The sequence below is a fragment of the Rosa rugosa genome, chromosome 7, assembly GCF_958449725.1.
Source record: "Rosa rugosa chromosome 7, drRosRugo1.1, whole genome shotgun sequence".
NCBI classification, from domain to species: Eukaryota; Viridiplantae; Streptophyta; class Magnoliopsida; order Rosales; family Rosaceae; genus Rosa; species Rosa rugosa.
Window position 1 is genome coordinate 14640183 of NC_084826.1, and position 15685 is coordinate 14655867.

Sequence of the window (15685 nt, forward strand, 5' to 3'; positions counted from 1 at the left end):
CCTAGCAGGGGGGTATTTTGGGTATTTCACATTTAAAAATCAGAGACAATTTCGAAACAAAAACAAAAATTTCTTAAATTTGATTGGGCAGCCGCACCGTACACGTGGTGCGGCTACCCGCACCTAAGAGCGCCCAAGATGAAGTCAACTAGTGTTGCTAAACATCAAAATATGGCGATGATATTTTGACTGATGTGATTACAAATTACCCTGCTGACGTTCGGCTTGGTCATTCGAGCTAGGCTCTTTATGCATAATTGGCACCATGTCATGTCTGAAGAGAGATTTAATATTAGCTTAATTAAACTAAAGAATGAGCTTAGCTTGAACCAAAATGCTGTTTGTGTCTTTTAGAATAACTCAAAAATAAAATACAATTACAGCATTTTGCCAGCATATGGTGGCATCCAGCATTGTGGAAAAATGCTAAGCATATATGTCACTTGTTGTCTCACCCCATCTATATATTAGGAGCCATTTGAGTATGGCAAACCAAAAATTCAACAAAAAGATGTAGCAAAAGGAATAATGGTCGCTTCTGTCTATAATCTTCAACTCTTACCTCAATCAATCTTAGAATTTGAAAGATGATGATCATCATCATGATCGACAAGGTTCATTATTACAGTTAATAATAAGATTAGTTAAGATCGATAATGTCTTATGATGTAACATTTTAAACAGCTGAAAACATATTAAAAAAATTATTTTATTTTTAGAAATAGATGTTCTAATTCCAATGAAGCTGGGAGGTTTAACTTCACACTCTTATCATTTCGAAGAAAATGCATACCCCAGTGGGGAATATATAGATCTATCGTCATATTAAGAAAGAGTAGAAGACCTCAAGTTATCTTTCGTCTCTCTACTTATGGTGAGATGTTGTCTAGGCCGGGTACATATATTCCTATGATGGTACGATGATCTTAGAAATGTGAAAGATAGGCGGTGATGGATGTTAGATCACTGGTCTTCTGGCGGTTCAAAGGTGATGACGACTAGACTGTGTTGCCCCTAAAGAGCTAGGTATTTTGTGGCCTATGTTGGAGGTATTTCCTAGATAGTAGATACTACATTAACACTCCTCCCAAAAAAAAAAGAATGCTTCTCAAGGCCATCAGACTACTATTGCGGAGTACTTTACTCTACGTACATCCAGAAATATGACGGTAATTACATGGAATAAATCATATTTACTTCATTAGTGAACTTTAGTTTCCGATCGAACTATATTGATTAATAGCACAACCACCATGGTTAACAACTATTGCATGTGCATGTTATCCAACTTAACATAAGTAAATCAAAATTGTCAAGCAGATGTTGAGACACCATCTTAATGAAAGTTCCCTTTGCCAACAAAAAAAAAAAAATCTTAGCATGTTTTAGGTACCTCTAGTGTACATGGATTGAGATTTACTTAAGAGACTCCCAAATGGGATAACAGTTTAAGAGTATCACACGAGTAGTTCACCGGCGAGTTGGTGAAGAGACGAAACCTTTACCTTTTTTTAGGAGCTAATTAGTTTCCTCTTCCTTCGAGTTAGGATTATTGTGTGTTGTGACATTGTTCTTATATAGCTTTTCTATGGTTTCATTTCTGAAATAAAAGTCAGCAATTCGTTGGACTTAAGTTAGGAGGAGATATCCCGAGATCACTTAAATACAAAACTAAAACCTGCCGGAGGGCTGCTTAAACAATCCTAGATAAGAATTGGTTTCCTTTTTCTGGACAGAAATTCCTAATTAATTGATTTATATCAAATATTTTCTTCATCAATTTATTCATCGACTACTACTTGTCTGTGACGATGTAGATTCCAATAATATCTAATAGTCAACCAATTTAATTTTGTTGTACATGACCAGAACCACATTTTAATTTAACATCATGAGAGTATCTATAGGCGGGATGAAATCACCTGTCCCCATTATTCTATCCATATTCTGTCTCCTCAACATGATTGGTCCACAAAGATTAAAAAAATATTTTCTTAATCTTTTGTTCTATTTTTTAATCTCTGTAAATCAATAATGTTGAAGAGACAGAATTAGGACATAGGAATCTGGGACAGGTGATTTCATCCCGAAAAATAGTAACATTTAGTATTTAATGACTATCGGCTATTCGGATTAATCAGAATGTGCTTGATTTAATTCACAACATATTTTGGATCTTAGTTATGATTATTAGGGCATATAATTAATCAAATGAATTAGGGCATGAATTTTCTATCACCCAAATAATGCTTTCGCTAAAGAACTTTGGAGATATATATTGTCGATTTTTTTTTTTTTTTTTTGGAATATGTACAGTCACAATTACCTAGATTTCGATGGATCCCTTGTTGTAGATTCGCGTATCTATGCATGCCTATACTAATCTCAATTAACACATTTATAAAGCTTCACATTACCAACGTGAGCTTCTAGATGTGGCTGAAGACCTTGATGCCTAATGTCTAAGAACTACTTGCATCCACAACTTAATTAGGGATGTAATATTGACAAATAAGTAAAATTTCATTCGTATATTTTTGGTGTTGGTCAATGTTTAGTGAACTTACTCTACGAAACAAGCACTTCAATGTTCATCTTGTATCTCTACACACTTAACCCGAGACTAGCTACCAAATCTGACATAACCAACCAACCTATATATACATATCTTCGATATCCGACTCAATCATCTGACGACTAGAAAATTAGCTTGCCACCTCTTGCAACAGAATAGCCGTTAAAACCCACAATATTGAAGGAGGCAGTGAGAAGGTTCAAATAAATCATTTAAATCATATTCAGACCACCGCAGTTACCAATGCATTATGCTATGCTACAACTGGTTGACCACACATGTGCGTCTACAAGCAAAAAGTTTAGGTATTAGACTCGACAAAATCTTAATATGATGCTAGGATTTTTTCTCTCCTCCACATATTACTTGATTAATTCTTATTCTCAGAGTAAACTGGGGCACCAACAAAGTACAATAAATTGGGAGAGCTTTCATGTTGGAAATACCCAATTCGATGTCAATTACAATATTATGAATTGATTTATTTTGTTTTTCTTCACCATTTCTTAGCTCTTCAGAAAATTTCTCATGTAGTATGGGGCTTTGATAAAGAGAGACGAGCTTTTTTTTATTGCATGTGTTAAAGGTAAGGTTTTGGACAAAATGAGAAAGAAAAGAACAAAATATTTAGGGGTGGTTTTCCACATCGATGAAAAGCAATTTTCCTGTGAAAACAAAAAAAGAACGATAAAGATAGATAGGCAATGGACAATGATGAAACTGATGATATGCATATCCTGTGGGAGGAATATGAGGCTTAAAATTAGCTATGTACCTAAGCAAAAGACTACGATCAAAAAGAGCCCTACATATATTATGTGCTTAACTTCTAAAGAGACTCCACCCCACACATTTTCAAAGTTTTCCATCTTATAACTTAATCTTAGATTCTTTCTTTCTTTATCTCTAAGATGCTTTCCACTAAGACTCTTTCCAAATTTTAATCATCAAGTGATGCGATAAATTAAGCCATTAATTGGGGTTAACGAAATTGGTGACGAAAGGTACTAGGATTATTACAATAGTTCAAGAGTTCGATCCCTTCTAGTGTAATGGAAGCTAACATTAGTCTAGCTATCTAGTTTCTTTCCGTTCCAACGTTAGTCTTCCTGTTCGTATACGATTTTATAACAGCTGTGGCCTTAGCCTCTCCAATTCATGAAATCTCTAGAAATTTTGTTTCCCCAAAAGGTCTGCTAATTAATTGGCACAACTAAATCAATATCTGGCACACAAAGATTTGGAAAAATTAAGTTTCCATGAGTATAGCATTTCTCAACAACAAAATTGGAATTAGAGAATTTATCCCTTCGATCTTAACTGCATTCCACAAGCTGAAAAGTTTCCTTCTCTCATATCAGTTGGTATTGGATTGCCTGTGAAGCCAACCGGGCTGTAGATGCAGCGGCTAAGCTTGCCAAATCGAGGTTGCGCTCTTCGGATTGGGTAAATGGACCTCCAAGCTTTTTAATCAGCATTCTCTCTTCTGATGGTCTCCCTGGCCCTCCTTAATTTATCTTTGTACCAGTGCTGCACTCAATATCAGCAAGCACTAGCTGATATTTTTATCTTGTTCTGGTTCTTTTCTTTCACTGCTTTGCTGCTATTTTTCCCCTTTTCTTCCCTGTATTGCTTTGTTCTTTTGAGCTTTTATGAATTGTATCCGACTCAGAGACAAAAAATAAAAATAAAACACTAATAACTTTGTACAAAACTACAAACAAATTACACTAGGACTAATATTCCTCTAACGTTGATCATGCATATAGTTAATTTTCGGCAACCCAAGATAAATCAAATAACAGTCATCTTCAAATGAAGTGATGCAAACCTATAAAGCATGTGCAAGGTGATATATTTCTCCATCTACAAGTTGGTAGCTAGTCAATACTTTCGTTTTCGTTGGCACGTACAAAGCTAAAGCTGAAGCTGAACTAGCTGTTCATGACTTCATGATAGTCTCCCCCAAAAAACCAAAAGCTCGGTGAAGCTGTCGATCTCCCATTTATATATTATATGAATATCTTTCGAGTCACCATGAGGACCAATTGATCCTCTTATAAAAAAAGAATATATTATATGAATATCCCAAATTAATCAAATGCATTACATAACAAGAGTGTACGTGGAGCAGGATCTTCTTATAACTATTGCATGGATATTTAATTAACCAATGAGAAACTCCTTTGTGTTATTTGTTTTCCAAAGTAAACAAAATCTATTAGAAAGGGGAAAATTTAAAAGAATATTACCTTTTTTGTTGGAATTAATAAAGGCTGGCATCATTGAGAACTTGAACTTTCTCTTTGATCGATCTCACATAATACTTGCTTAATATATATCGTATGTCATAATCTTCATGCATGTTACTATAATTGGGTTTTTATCTTTTTTTTGGTCTGACAGATACTTCTTACCATAAGAAAATGTTTGTGCATGTTTGCCTCAATTATAACACTAAAGTATTAGAACCGCGGATTAATTTTGACCTACCCAGTAGGAGGCTTACTACACAAGGAACTTGAGTAGACAACTACGTAGGCTAGATTTGAATGGGTTTTTATAGGAAAATTGGTTCATGTTTCAAGAAAGTAAAAACTAGAAAGAACCACATGACATTTTCTCGATCAAAAAGGAATGCGGACTAGAGAAGATAAGGTAAGAGAAAAACACCATAAAGTACATGAGAATTAGGGCAACCGGTACCCCGAAAATCATGATATATCGGTAGACACTCCTCTTTTTTAGACTGAGGGTGAGACTTGTTCTATACATCATCTAACCCCAAAAAGTTAATATCACACAATCCCTTATCGAATTTTTTTCTATAAAATAAACCTGCAAAAAAAAAAAACTATGAGAACATATAGTAAGCAATAAATATCAGTGACAGGAGGGGAGGATATATATTCTGTTCAAATGTAAAAGCGATTGTGGCGGCGAGGATCGTGGCGACTCGGGTCGTGGCGACAGACGGTGGACGGAGATCTGCCTGACTGTGTCGTACGGCGGGGATGGGATGGACAGGTGGACTGGGCCGGATCAGTTTGTTGGGCCCTGCGTGGATCTCCTTTGCTGGCTGCCCTATTTGGGTTTTTAGTTTTGGGCTGGGGTTTCTACCCTAGTCCAATAGCTTCTAATTTGGGCTAGGGTTTAGGCTCTTGGCCCAAACCTATGTTTTTAGCTTTTGTCTAATTACAATAAGTTTCTTGTATTAGGAACCTAACGAGTGTAGTTTGGCTTGTCTATTCGCTATGTTTCCATAGCTTTTAGGCTCGCTTTTAAAGTGAGCGATTAGGTCGAATATAGTTGGTCTATCCTATGTACTACTGTGGCTCCTCCACGAAACCTTGATCTGGCCATTGTTATGTGTCAGCGGGTGAGTATGTAATGGCCTTCTTGGCATGCGCTATTATCAATGGAATTACCATTATTCAAAAAAAAAAAAAAAAACTACTTTGCTAGACACTTCCACCGTATGAATCTTTCCCAAGCGGACCGAAAACATCTCAAATTTGGTATGCCATAAAGCTTTACTATCTACTATTTGATTCTAAATTCTAACCATGCTCATTGCACAATGTGATTAACTAGCTAGAGTTCTACCTTCTTAACTAGTGTATGATACACATAGCACAATGTGAGTAGCTAGGTCTGGTCACAAGATTCATAGTGCATTGTTGTTAAAGGAGGTGCTCCCCATTGTTGTTACTTTTTGGTGAGGTTGAGTATCTTAGAACAGTGTCCCTATAATTGGTCCTATAGTGCCACATTACTTGAGATACCTTTGCTTTATTATTTAGCGACCGAAAAAAAAAAGGCTACATTTATCTTGTTATTTTCAAATTAAGTTGTGGTTGAGCTAAATTAGTCGGATGATTGAATCAGTAACATGCAAGTTCAGAATAGGAAATGTCGTTGTTGTCCGTTTATGGTAACATCTAACCCTAGAAAGGGAGATCGTTCAACTTTTCCACCCAAGTTATATATTCTTGGGTCGCTGCATCACGTACAATGACCCTTTCTGGATGACAAGAGTCGTATAGCAAAGTGGTCCTATACTCCTATTATAGTGATAGATCATATATGAAAATCCTTTTGTGTCCTCCTTTTAAAAGAAGAAAACCAGAGTGGCATTTGGTTTTGAACTTTAAAGGGTCCCTATGTCCGGATCTTAGTTTCGGCTTTTCTAAGTTTCCATCTCAGCGTATTGGCTTCGTGATCGGGGACTTCAAGGCGTTCAGGGTGAAGAAGATCGATCTTGAAGTTATTCAGAATTTGAGGTGTCGGACTGAAATGTTGAAGGCTTTAAGTTATGGAATTCAGTGAATTAGTACAGAATGTACGTATGTAATTATTCTCACCTATAATTTGGTTTGAGAACGTTCATTATCGATTTTGATGGTATTAGAGAGATCACAGTTCCATGGAACCAAATTTAGTCACTTGTGTTATTTAGCGTCAGAATCAATAATCAGTTAGGACATTTTCTTGTGTCCACACACCTCAATCCCCTTCAATACCCACTCAACACATATAAATATAGTCTAATCTTAAATATTGCTATTTTGATATTAACCGCCAACATGATTAGCTAGCCTACTATCCAATGTCGTTAAGTAGCCAAGCATTTTTGTTAATAATGCAGCTTTTTTCCAATCCTATTTCAAATCTCATTTGATACCTTTGGATATTGCATTATTGGTACCTTGCAAGTTGCAACCAAAATGAGAATCTCCTTTTCTGCTGCATATATTTTATTTGATGGAAGTACGCAGTAACTTCCAGGATGCAACCCTGGGGACAGCAACAAATTAGAAGCAGAAGTATATATTTGTCACCATTACAACAGCAAGGCTTCAATGATAGACCCTCAAACAATGAGAATAAGAGCCAGTGTGTTAGAAAAAGGGGAGTTTAGAGTCCAGGCGCAAGAGTTTTTAGGGTCTACGAATAGTGATCTTCTCTCTCGCCCGTCAGAGTTTCCAGCCTTTGCGTTGCAGCTAGCTTTAAAAGCAGCCGAGCTTAGTGCTCTAAGGGCTGTGATGGTGGAAACCAATTCAGAAGAGGGAGTGAGGTGGGTTAGCTCAGAGGTTTGCATTGGACGCTGTCTGCTCTTAGTCGCATTGTGGTTAGATTAACCGTTTTTGGTTAGACCAAAGAGGTTAATTATAGGCTGCGTGAATGCAATCGGGCAGTGCATCTATTGTTCGTCATGTTCTGTAATTCTATGGCGTGTATATTTGGTTAGAATAAGGCTTAAAGTGGTTTCAAAAGTGCAATGAAAGTGATCTACTTATAAGTTATAACTAATGCTTTTGGTAGTCTTTTATGACACAATGTCAAATCTAGTGGTACATGTGGTTAAGTTAGAAACAATATCGGTGCAATGATAATTAATAATAAGCTGTGAGTCAGCGCATGTATATTATGGTATTATGAGCAAGTCCTCAATATGGGCTCATGTCACGTGTACATATATATGTCTTGCCAGAGTTATCCACCTATTATTTGTTCACCTTAAAAGAGCGAGTTATTTGATCAAATCATGTCCTCTTATGGACTCATGTTGCATGTCTACACTATTTTGCCAGAGTTATCCACCTGTTGTTTGTCTACATGCATTACATGTCTGCCAGACTATTTGATTTGTTCTCTGTGTGGGAATTACGCCTCCATGACAGGGCCGCACGTGAGAGACTGTGTTAAAGAAAGAAAAACCCAACATTTGAAAGTAAAATTATAGCTTACAAACGTGTCGACTACTTCTAATTGTATCTGAGGTCTCGAGATGCTCTAAACCCACTATTTTGTCATTTAAGGATCAAGTGCACTATTGAAAATGATTTCTATGATGAAAGTGGTTGCAGAATATGTATAGAGAAGAACCTTTCCTAAAGATTTTAAGCTTTTAACACATATATCTTCAATACCTAGCTCTCCACTTCAAAGTTACTCGATAATTCAGAGTTTGAACGAACGATTTAATGTCGATATAATAAATAAAAAAAACTGATGTTTGGGCTTTAAGAATTGATTTATGTCCTGTAACTTCTCATGAGGCCCAAGTGGTTTTGGAGGAAAGAATACCCACACGGCTGCTTCCTATACTTTTTCATTGCCGTTCCTCATCTTCCACGCGTATTGTAACATCGATCTCGACCACGACTCGGAGACGTAACCGTTGATACCCAAACCGGAAAACCCAGCTCCACCTCTCGAACTCTTTCTCCTCTTCAACTTCGCCGTCTTCGTCTCTCTATTTTCTCTGCGGACTCAACTTGCTTCCGATTCGGTTCAGCTCCATTTTGATCGGACCTCTCCCAGCCATGTTCAAATTCTGGTAATTTCGCTTTTCCTTGTATGCTAGGGTTTTTCTCAGTCATAGCTTCTCTAATTCCAGCGGTGAATTCCGATACCGAATCCTTCATTTTTACAATTTCATAGCAGATGACGGTTGAAATTACGCAACTGTTTCTGCGAATTGATGTATTGATTGAATTGGTTTTTGAAACTGCGATGATTTTTGTGAACTGATTTGCTTGTGTATGCTAGATTGGTTGCGAATTGCATTGAATTGTGATTTTAGTTTGGTTTTGATATGGTTGGGTGTTGGAAGATGGAGGTTTTGATTGTGTTTTTTTATGTACAGGGGATCACAGGAGCCACAAGCTCAGCCACGTCCCGAGGATGCTCTATCACAGCAGTCCTATTATCCTCACTCTGTTAACTCCACGAGCTCTTCTCGTCCTTTAACTCCAAGTAGAACCTCTTCCGCTTCCAATTTGAGTTCTAGGGGTAACTCCCCCTCACCTGTTTCTCCCACCGAAGCTGCTGGTGTTATTGCTTCTTTGAAGGACAAAAGGTAGGAATCCTGGTGCTACGGATATCTATTGACTGTATATAAATGATGGTTTACTCATAGCACAGTTTTTTACTATATCATCGTCATTATGCATTGTGTATTAAGTTCGTGTTTCTAGGTCGGTGTATTTCTACTTGTTGCTTCTTGTGCATTAGATTAGATAATCTGCAAATGCTTGTTCAGTCCATTTTGTTGCCATCCCTTATTGATTGTTTTGGGTAGTTGTAAGTTTTGTTTGAACTGGTTCATGACTTGAAATTGAAGAACATACCTCAGAAGGTTTTGATAGAACGAAGAATGTTGAAAAGTAGTTGATGACTAATAGAAGGAAACAGTTTGTATTTATGCCGGGCACAAAAGCTTAGAAATTCGGTTTATTTGAATTGTTATTTATTGAAAATTACATGTATTGCACACGCAATGCATTTCTAATTTGAGGGCAGTTCATGTAGAAATAGAAAATGTAACTGTGTGTAAGGGGATGAAAGTTGGATATGTTTGGTAATGCATACAGAAAGTTGTTTTAAAAAATCAATTATTTAAATCATCTATTCAAGACTCTTCACTTAGTATGCTATGGACTCTGTTTGGTTTAACTTTCCCACTTGATGATTGATACTCTTCTCCCACTTCGGAATGATATATTTGTAGTAAGTAATAACTTGGGGGTTTAAATTCTTTTGCACATTTATTATACTTTGGTAACTTATATGGTTTGATCTTATTATATTACGGGGGAGGCTTTGGCATAGTGAAAACAAGTAATTACTAATATCAGTTTACTCTACTTTCCTCTCTCTCCTATCTATCTTGTTCTCTTTCACTTGTCCTACAACAAGAGTGAAACATTATAACTTTGATTTCTAACAGTGTTTCCTTGACATGTTTCTGACCAGAAAAGAACATTCTCTATCTTATTATCGTCAATTGTTGTCTAAGTTCATGCATTTTCATCTTACCAGAAGTTGTCAGCATAGTAAATGTGGTTGCTCTAATGTTCTTTGCTGCATTGTTGATGGGGGACATAAGTAGCAGAAGCCATTAGAGGTTTAAAGGTATATAGGAGACATGTTAAAGAGAGTTTAGGGTCCAAGTTTTAATTTGGCATTCCCTAGAGATGGCCTACCTGGAATCTTGCATGATTGGTATTGGATTTATTTATTTATTTATTTTTATTTTTAATAAAATTAGCTGCTAGTAGGATTTCTTCTTGATGTTGGATAGGAAACATCTTTATTTAGGATTATCTTATAGAATCTAGAGATTGGTTTTATGGAGGCCTGAGGTTGTTAGGATTATCTTATATATTTATCTTAGCTCTCTATTCTGAGGCATTGTAGTCTTTACTTTTCATATTTGACCTTAATAAGGGGCAGCCTGTGCTTTTCTACCCTGTGTGATGCAGCCTGGCCCTAAGTATGACTCCTAGGACCCCTGCTAGTAGTTTTATTATAGTCTTCTTAAATGTTTTCTGTTTCTGTTAGAAAACAGTCATGATCAGTTCAGCAATAGGAATCTACAAAGAAACAACAATTCTAGATTTTTTTCTTTTCTTATTTTCCTGCATCAGCTGTGATCCATGATTTGTAATATATATATATATATATATATATATATATATATATATATATATATATATATATATATATATTTATTTATTTATTTATATATTTATGTCAAGAATAGAAGTTGTTGACACAATGAATTTCATCTGTATCATCCCTATAATTGAGAATCATAATTATATTGTGCACAGATATTTTATGATGTTGTGACTGTTAATTTTTTTTTTTTTTTTTTTTTTCTTTGCACGCTTTGAATACATTGTTTTGAATATTAATGTCTAATGTGTCCAGTAGTGCAGGGATAAACCGTCTCATGTCATATATATCTCATGTCATATATAGTGTTTTAAATGATATACTGTTCTTGCCTTTCTGCAGAAACTAATCATTATGTTTCTCCTGCTAATACTTTTAGTGTTGATGAACTACGAAAGCTTTTGTCTGACAAGGATGCATACCATCAATTTTTCCTGTCGCTCGATCAGGTCAAGGATCAAAATAATGTAAGTTCTACATGTTACTTTTAATATTGCAGTTGTCATACTTTTTTAAGATATAGAATCACACCTAATAGGTTGTATAAGTAAGTTCAAGTGTAGTCTAGATGTTTGTTTCTTCTTTGGTTTTGACTTTTGAATGTCACTTGGCTGAAATTGGTTCCACAAATATAGCACTTGGACGTATAAATCATGTGAAGGAGTGACAAAAGAACTTGTGCATAGCATCATAGAGATTGTGGTTATACAGTCCATTCAATTAATTTTGCAAGCCTAAACTATTGATTGGATGTTATCTCATTTTATAATGATTAGTAATCAAGACTCTTTAGGCCATGTATTGAAAATGTGCTTTTCTCAAGTAAGTTGTACTCTGCATATTCACTCACACACTCACACTCACATTGATCTTGGTAGGATCTATACTAGCTGTTATATTCAACTAGAAACACCACTCATGCGATGCATGTGTACTATGATGGAAGTTTTCTGCAGAAGAATGGAAGTTGTGAAAAGAGAATATACAGAATCCAAGTGAGAGAAATTAGGATGTAGGTGATAGAAACTGATAAATAGAAGGGCATTACTGAGATCCTATGATTAGCTGTGATTAAAGACAGTTCTCTTATAGTAGTAGATGTGTGCTTTGATATGATGGCCTTTTTTTTTTTTTTTAAGTCATTTTGTGAAAACCTTATAGGTTGATAGTTTGTATCTTAATATGAATTTGCTTTATTTCTTGATACTACTGATTTTCTGACATCTGTTTACACCTTTTTCTTTTTCCTGATGTCTCTTTTTCCTGATGTCAGTTAAGGGAAGAGCTACGAAAGGAAACTCTGCAGTTAACTAGTGAGTCTTGGATTCATGTCCTAAATTTTATTTGCCTGTTCTTGAATTACATGAAAAAACGGGAGTCTAATTATTATTTTATCAAATAGGGGAAAACTTGGAAAAGGAACCGCGCATGGTGGAACTTAGAAACCAGGTAGGGTTTATAACTTTTTGGTTTCTCATACTAGTGGCAATCTCATTGCATTGATTGTAATACTCTCCTTTTCTGGGTTTTGTGGTCACAGTGCAGAATAATTAGAACGACAGAGTTGGCTGCCGCCCAAGAGAGGCTAAATGAGCTTGAGCGACAGAAAGAAGAAACTTTGAATTTATGTTCACCTTCTTCCCTTCTCCAAAGGCTTCAAGGTATGCAGTATCACTAATAAAATTTCTTATGTTAGTATTGTCGAAGCAATATGCAATATTAGACTTCTTTACTTTTTCTCAACATGATTGGGAGTTTGTTGGTCGTGAAATACTATTTCTAACTGCAGAAGCAATGAATAAGACGGAGGAGGAATCTGAAGAACTGCACAGGCAACTCCTCAATAGTGAAATCGATCTCGGGACTTTTATTCCAAAATATAAGAAGCTCCGCAACACTTACCACCGGCGAGCGCTTGTTCATCTTGCAGCAAAAACATCTTCAATTGGCTGAAATTGTTATAGTTATGAACCAAAAAAAAAAAAAAAAAATGTATAATTTCTAATAGATACATAAGAGAACAATTTGGAAACAATGCTCCTAGATGGTTGATTTCTGTTACTGTGTATGTGTAATATTTGGTAAATTGCTTGTCATAGCATAGTAATCTGCGTACAAACTTGCATTCATTAGTGTAAAACATCAAGCACAAACTTTCTCATTCAATCCCATACGTTTTCCAAATAATAGTATCTAGCATTTTTCTCTTCTACAATCCTCTATAGTCTAGAACAGCAATATCACTCTTTGAATTCCATACGATCCAGCTCCTTCTCCCACTTGATTCCAAACATTTGGCGCCCAAAAGGAACAATGAGATTATACTCCAAAACCTTGTTATTAATCTGCTTCAACTGCACTTTCAAAGCCTCACAAGTCTCCACCCATTTCTCCTGATCTCCATCCCCATTTCTCTTCTCCCAAGCTCTCTTCAGAGCCCTCCTCCATTCCGCCGCCTGACTCCTGATCTCTTTGTTCAGCTCCACCCACCGCGGCGCGCAACCATTCTTCGATAGAATCCTATACAATGTGTCATCCGCCGGGTCTGCGTGAGGGTTGCAACTCAGGTCCAGCGGTTTCCCTTTCCCCGGCAAATTCTCAAACTGCCCTTCCTCCATCGAATGCCATATTCTCTGCTCCACCACGTTTATTATATCAGTTTCCGACCTGCCCGCATCTCAAATTCAAATTCAGTTATTAAACTAATGGTAACGTTTCCGACATCAGTATGAATTCACCCGTACCTGACGGTGTTGCGCTGGCCGCGAAGCTCAGGAGGGAGTTTGCGCTCGTTGACGGCGTCTATGGTCGTCGACAGACGGTCCAGCCGCTTCTTCTTCTCCGGCTTCTCGGATTTGCTACTCGACGACGATAAAGGCCGCCTCGATTCGGAGCCGCCGTGGCAGACGGTGATCGCCGTTGATCGCCGGAACAGAGAAGATGAAGCTATTGTTCTTCGCGCAAGTCGGGTCGCCATGGCTTCGGATCCCAACTCCGACTCTTCTTCAGCTCCAAGCTTCTGGCGGACCGGGCATCTGTGGCCGGGATTTATTTTGTGACCGCCTCAATTGGGCGGCTAAGATTTTGCCACGTGGCCGTAGAAGAACCGTGGCGTTTAAATGTGTTTACTTGTACAAGTCAATCAATACCAGAGCAGAGAGAGAATGAAACAATTTTAGGGTTTTAAAATATAAATAGAAATAATTTCAAAAAATAATAATAAAAATTGGTCTTTTAATAAGACTTAAGAGTTAAGAACAAAGAGAGATGGAAGCGAGAAGACAAAGAGAAGCGGCTTCTCCAGTGCGTTAATTGGTCAAGGGCAATTTCCTAAATCCTAATCCAACACGGAGAAGAGCAAATATTCTCCTCAGGGGCAGTTTCGAAAATTAACATTCCTAAATCCTAATCTGCAAGGGAGTGCCGAATCCTCCATCTATATATAGTCAGTCCCCCAGACTCTCCTCCTCATTCCTAAAAAAAACAAGACTCCCCTTCTCATCTCGACCAAGTTTCCTACCCTACATTAATTCATCAGTCCCCCAGACTCTCCTTCTCATTCCCAAAAAAAAAAAAAGGTCTCGAGCAAGTTTCCTACTCTACATTAATTCAATTAAAATGGCAATTTCTTGTTTCATGATGAGCCTAGAAGACCTTGATGTCGGTGTTGTGAAGACCTTCCACCCCACTGATTCTGATTTAGTGGGAAGCTATCTCTACAACAGAATCAAATCCCCAACCCCAATTGGAGGAAAACAAACATTCCCTGAGATTGAAATATATGGCACCACAGGTTTACCACCATGGGATATTTGGAGAATTTATGAGCCTTCCAAATTTCCACATCAAGATTATATCTATTTCTTCTCCCGGGTCAAGAAGTTGGGTTCCCGCTGTTCTCGCAGAATTGGCTGCGATGGGGGCACATGGAGCGAGACGGAAGCCGCTAAACCTGTCTATGTCAGTGGAATTGAAGAGCCTTATGGGAAACTAAGGAAGTTTAGATACGAGAACAACAAAGACAAGGGCTTTGAACACCATGCTGCTTGGTTGATGGATGAGTACACCATCAACCAAGCACCCGATCTGGCTTTGTGCCGACTCAAAGTCAATGATAAAGGAGCTGGAGGAAGAAAAAAGAGGAAGAAGAGTTCTGATAAGACTAATGAGGATGAGAATCACAGAAAGACAAAGAGAGTTCAAGTTCAAAACAACACGTGTGAGCAACAAAAGGGAAGTGCCTCATTTAGTAGCACACAGCAACTGCCCCCACAATGTGATGATCATGATTACTGTATGGATGAGAACCTAGTGTTCTCTCCAACTGGCTTGGTTGATGATTATCATGACATTTTCAATAGTGATGAGTTTTTGGCTTCTCTTGATCAATGGTATGAGGAACAACTTTCGGATTCTTCACTACTAGTGCCGCAACAACAAGTAGAACCTAACAACAGTTGCGAGGAACAACAACACCAACAAGATGAGCAGAAACTGCTGCCTTCTCCCTCTCTTGTTCACGAGCAGCAGCTCTCTAGTGGTTTTGATCTGATGGTTTGTGGTTATGATATTCCACTCGATACTCCCTACTTGCAGTCTGACGAATTTTATGGATTTGATCAAGATCAACCTAAAGCACTGTGA

General features: G+C 37.3%; 3 protein-coding genes across 3 annotated transcripts; 2 read left to right on the forward strand and 1 right to left on the reverse strand.

Moving 5' to 3' along the window:
• The first annotated feature begins 8662 nt into the window (after window positions 1-8662).
• On the forward strand, window positions 8663-13170 carry LOC133721261 (vacuolar protein-sorting-associated protein 37 homolog 1). Its single transcript, XM_062147826.1, has 7 exons — window positions 8663-8918; window positions 9228-9440; window positions 11421-11508; window positions 12315-12354; window positions 12444-12490; window positions 12582-12702; window positions 12831-13170. The coding sequence occupies exons 1-7, from the start codon at window positions 8905-8907 to the stop codon at window positions 12992-12994; spliced, it is 687 nt and encodes a 228-aa protein (XP_062003810.1). The 5' UTR covers window positions 8663-8904; the 3' UTR covers window positions 12995-13170.
• Window positions 13108-14092, reverse strand: LOC133721262 (uncharacterized). Its single transcript, XM_062147827.1, has 2 exons — window positions 13786-14092; window positions 13108-13708 (listed from the first exon to the last, which is right to left on the reverse strand). Exons 1-2 carry the CDS (start codon window positions 14016-14018, stop codon window positions 13282-13284), a joined length of 660 nt encoding a protein of 219 aa, XP_062003811.1. The 5' UTR covers window positions 14019-14092; the 3' UTR covers window positions 13108-13281.
• A 567-nt stretch (window positions 14093-14659) lies between these two features.
• Window positions 14660-15685, forward strand: LOC133722892 (NAC domain-containing protein 71-like). Its single transcript, XM_062149749.1, has one exon. The coding sequence runs from the start codon at window positions 14660-14662 to the stop codon at window positions 15683-15685; it is 1026 nt and encodes a 341-aa protein (XP_062005733.1).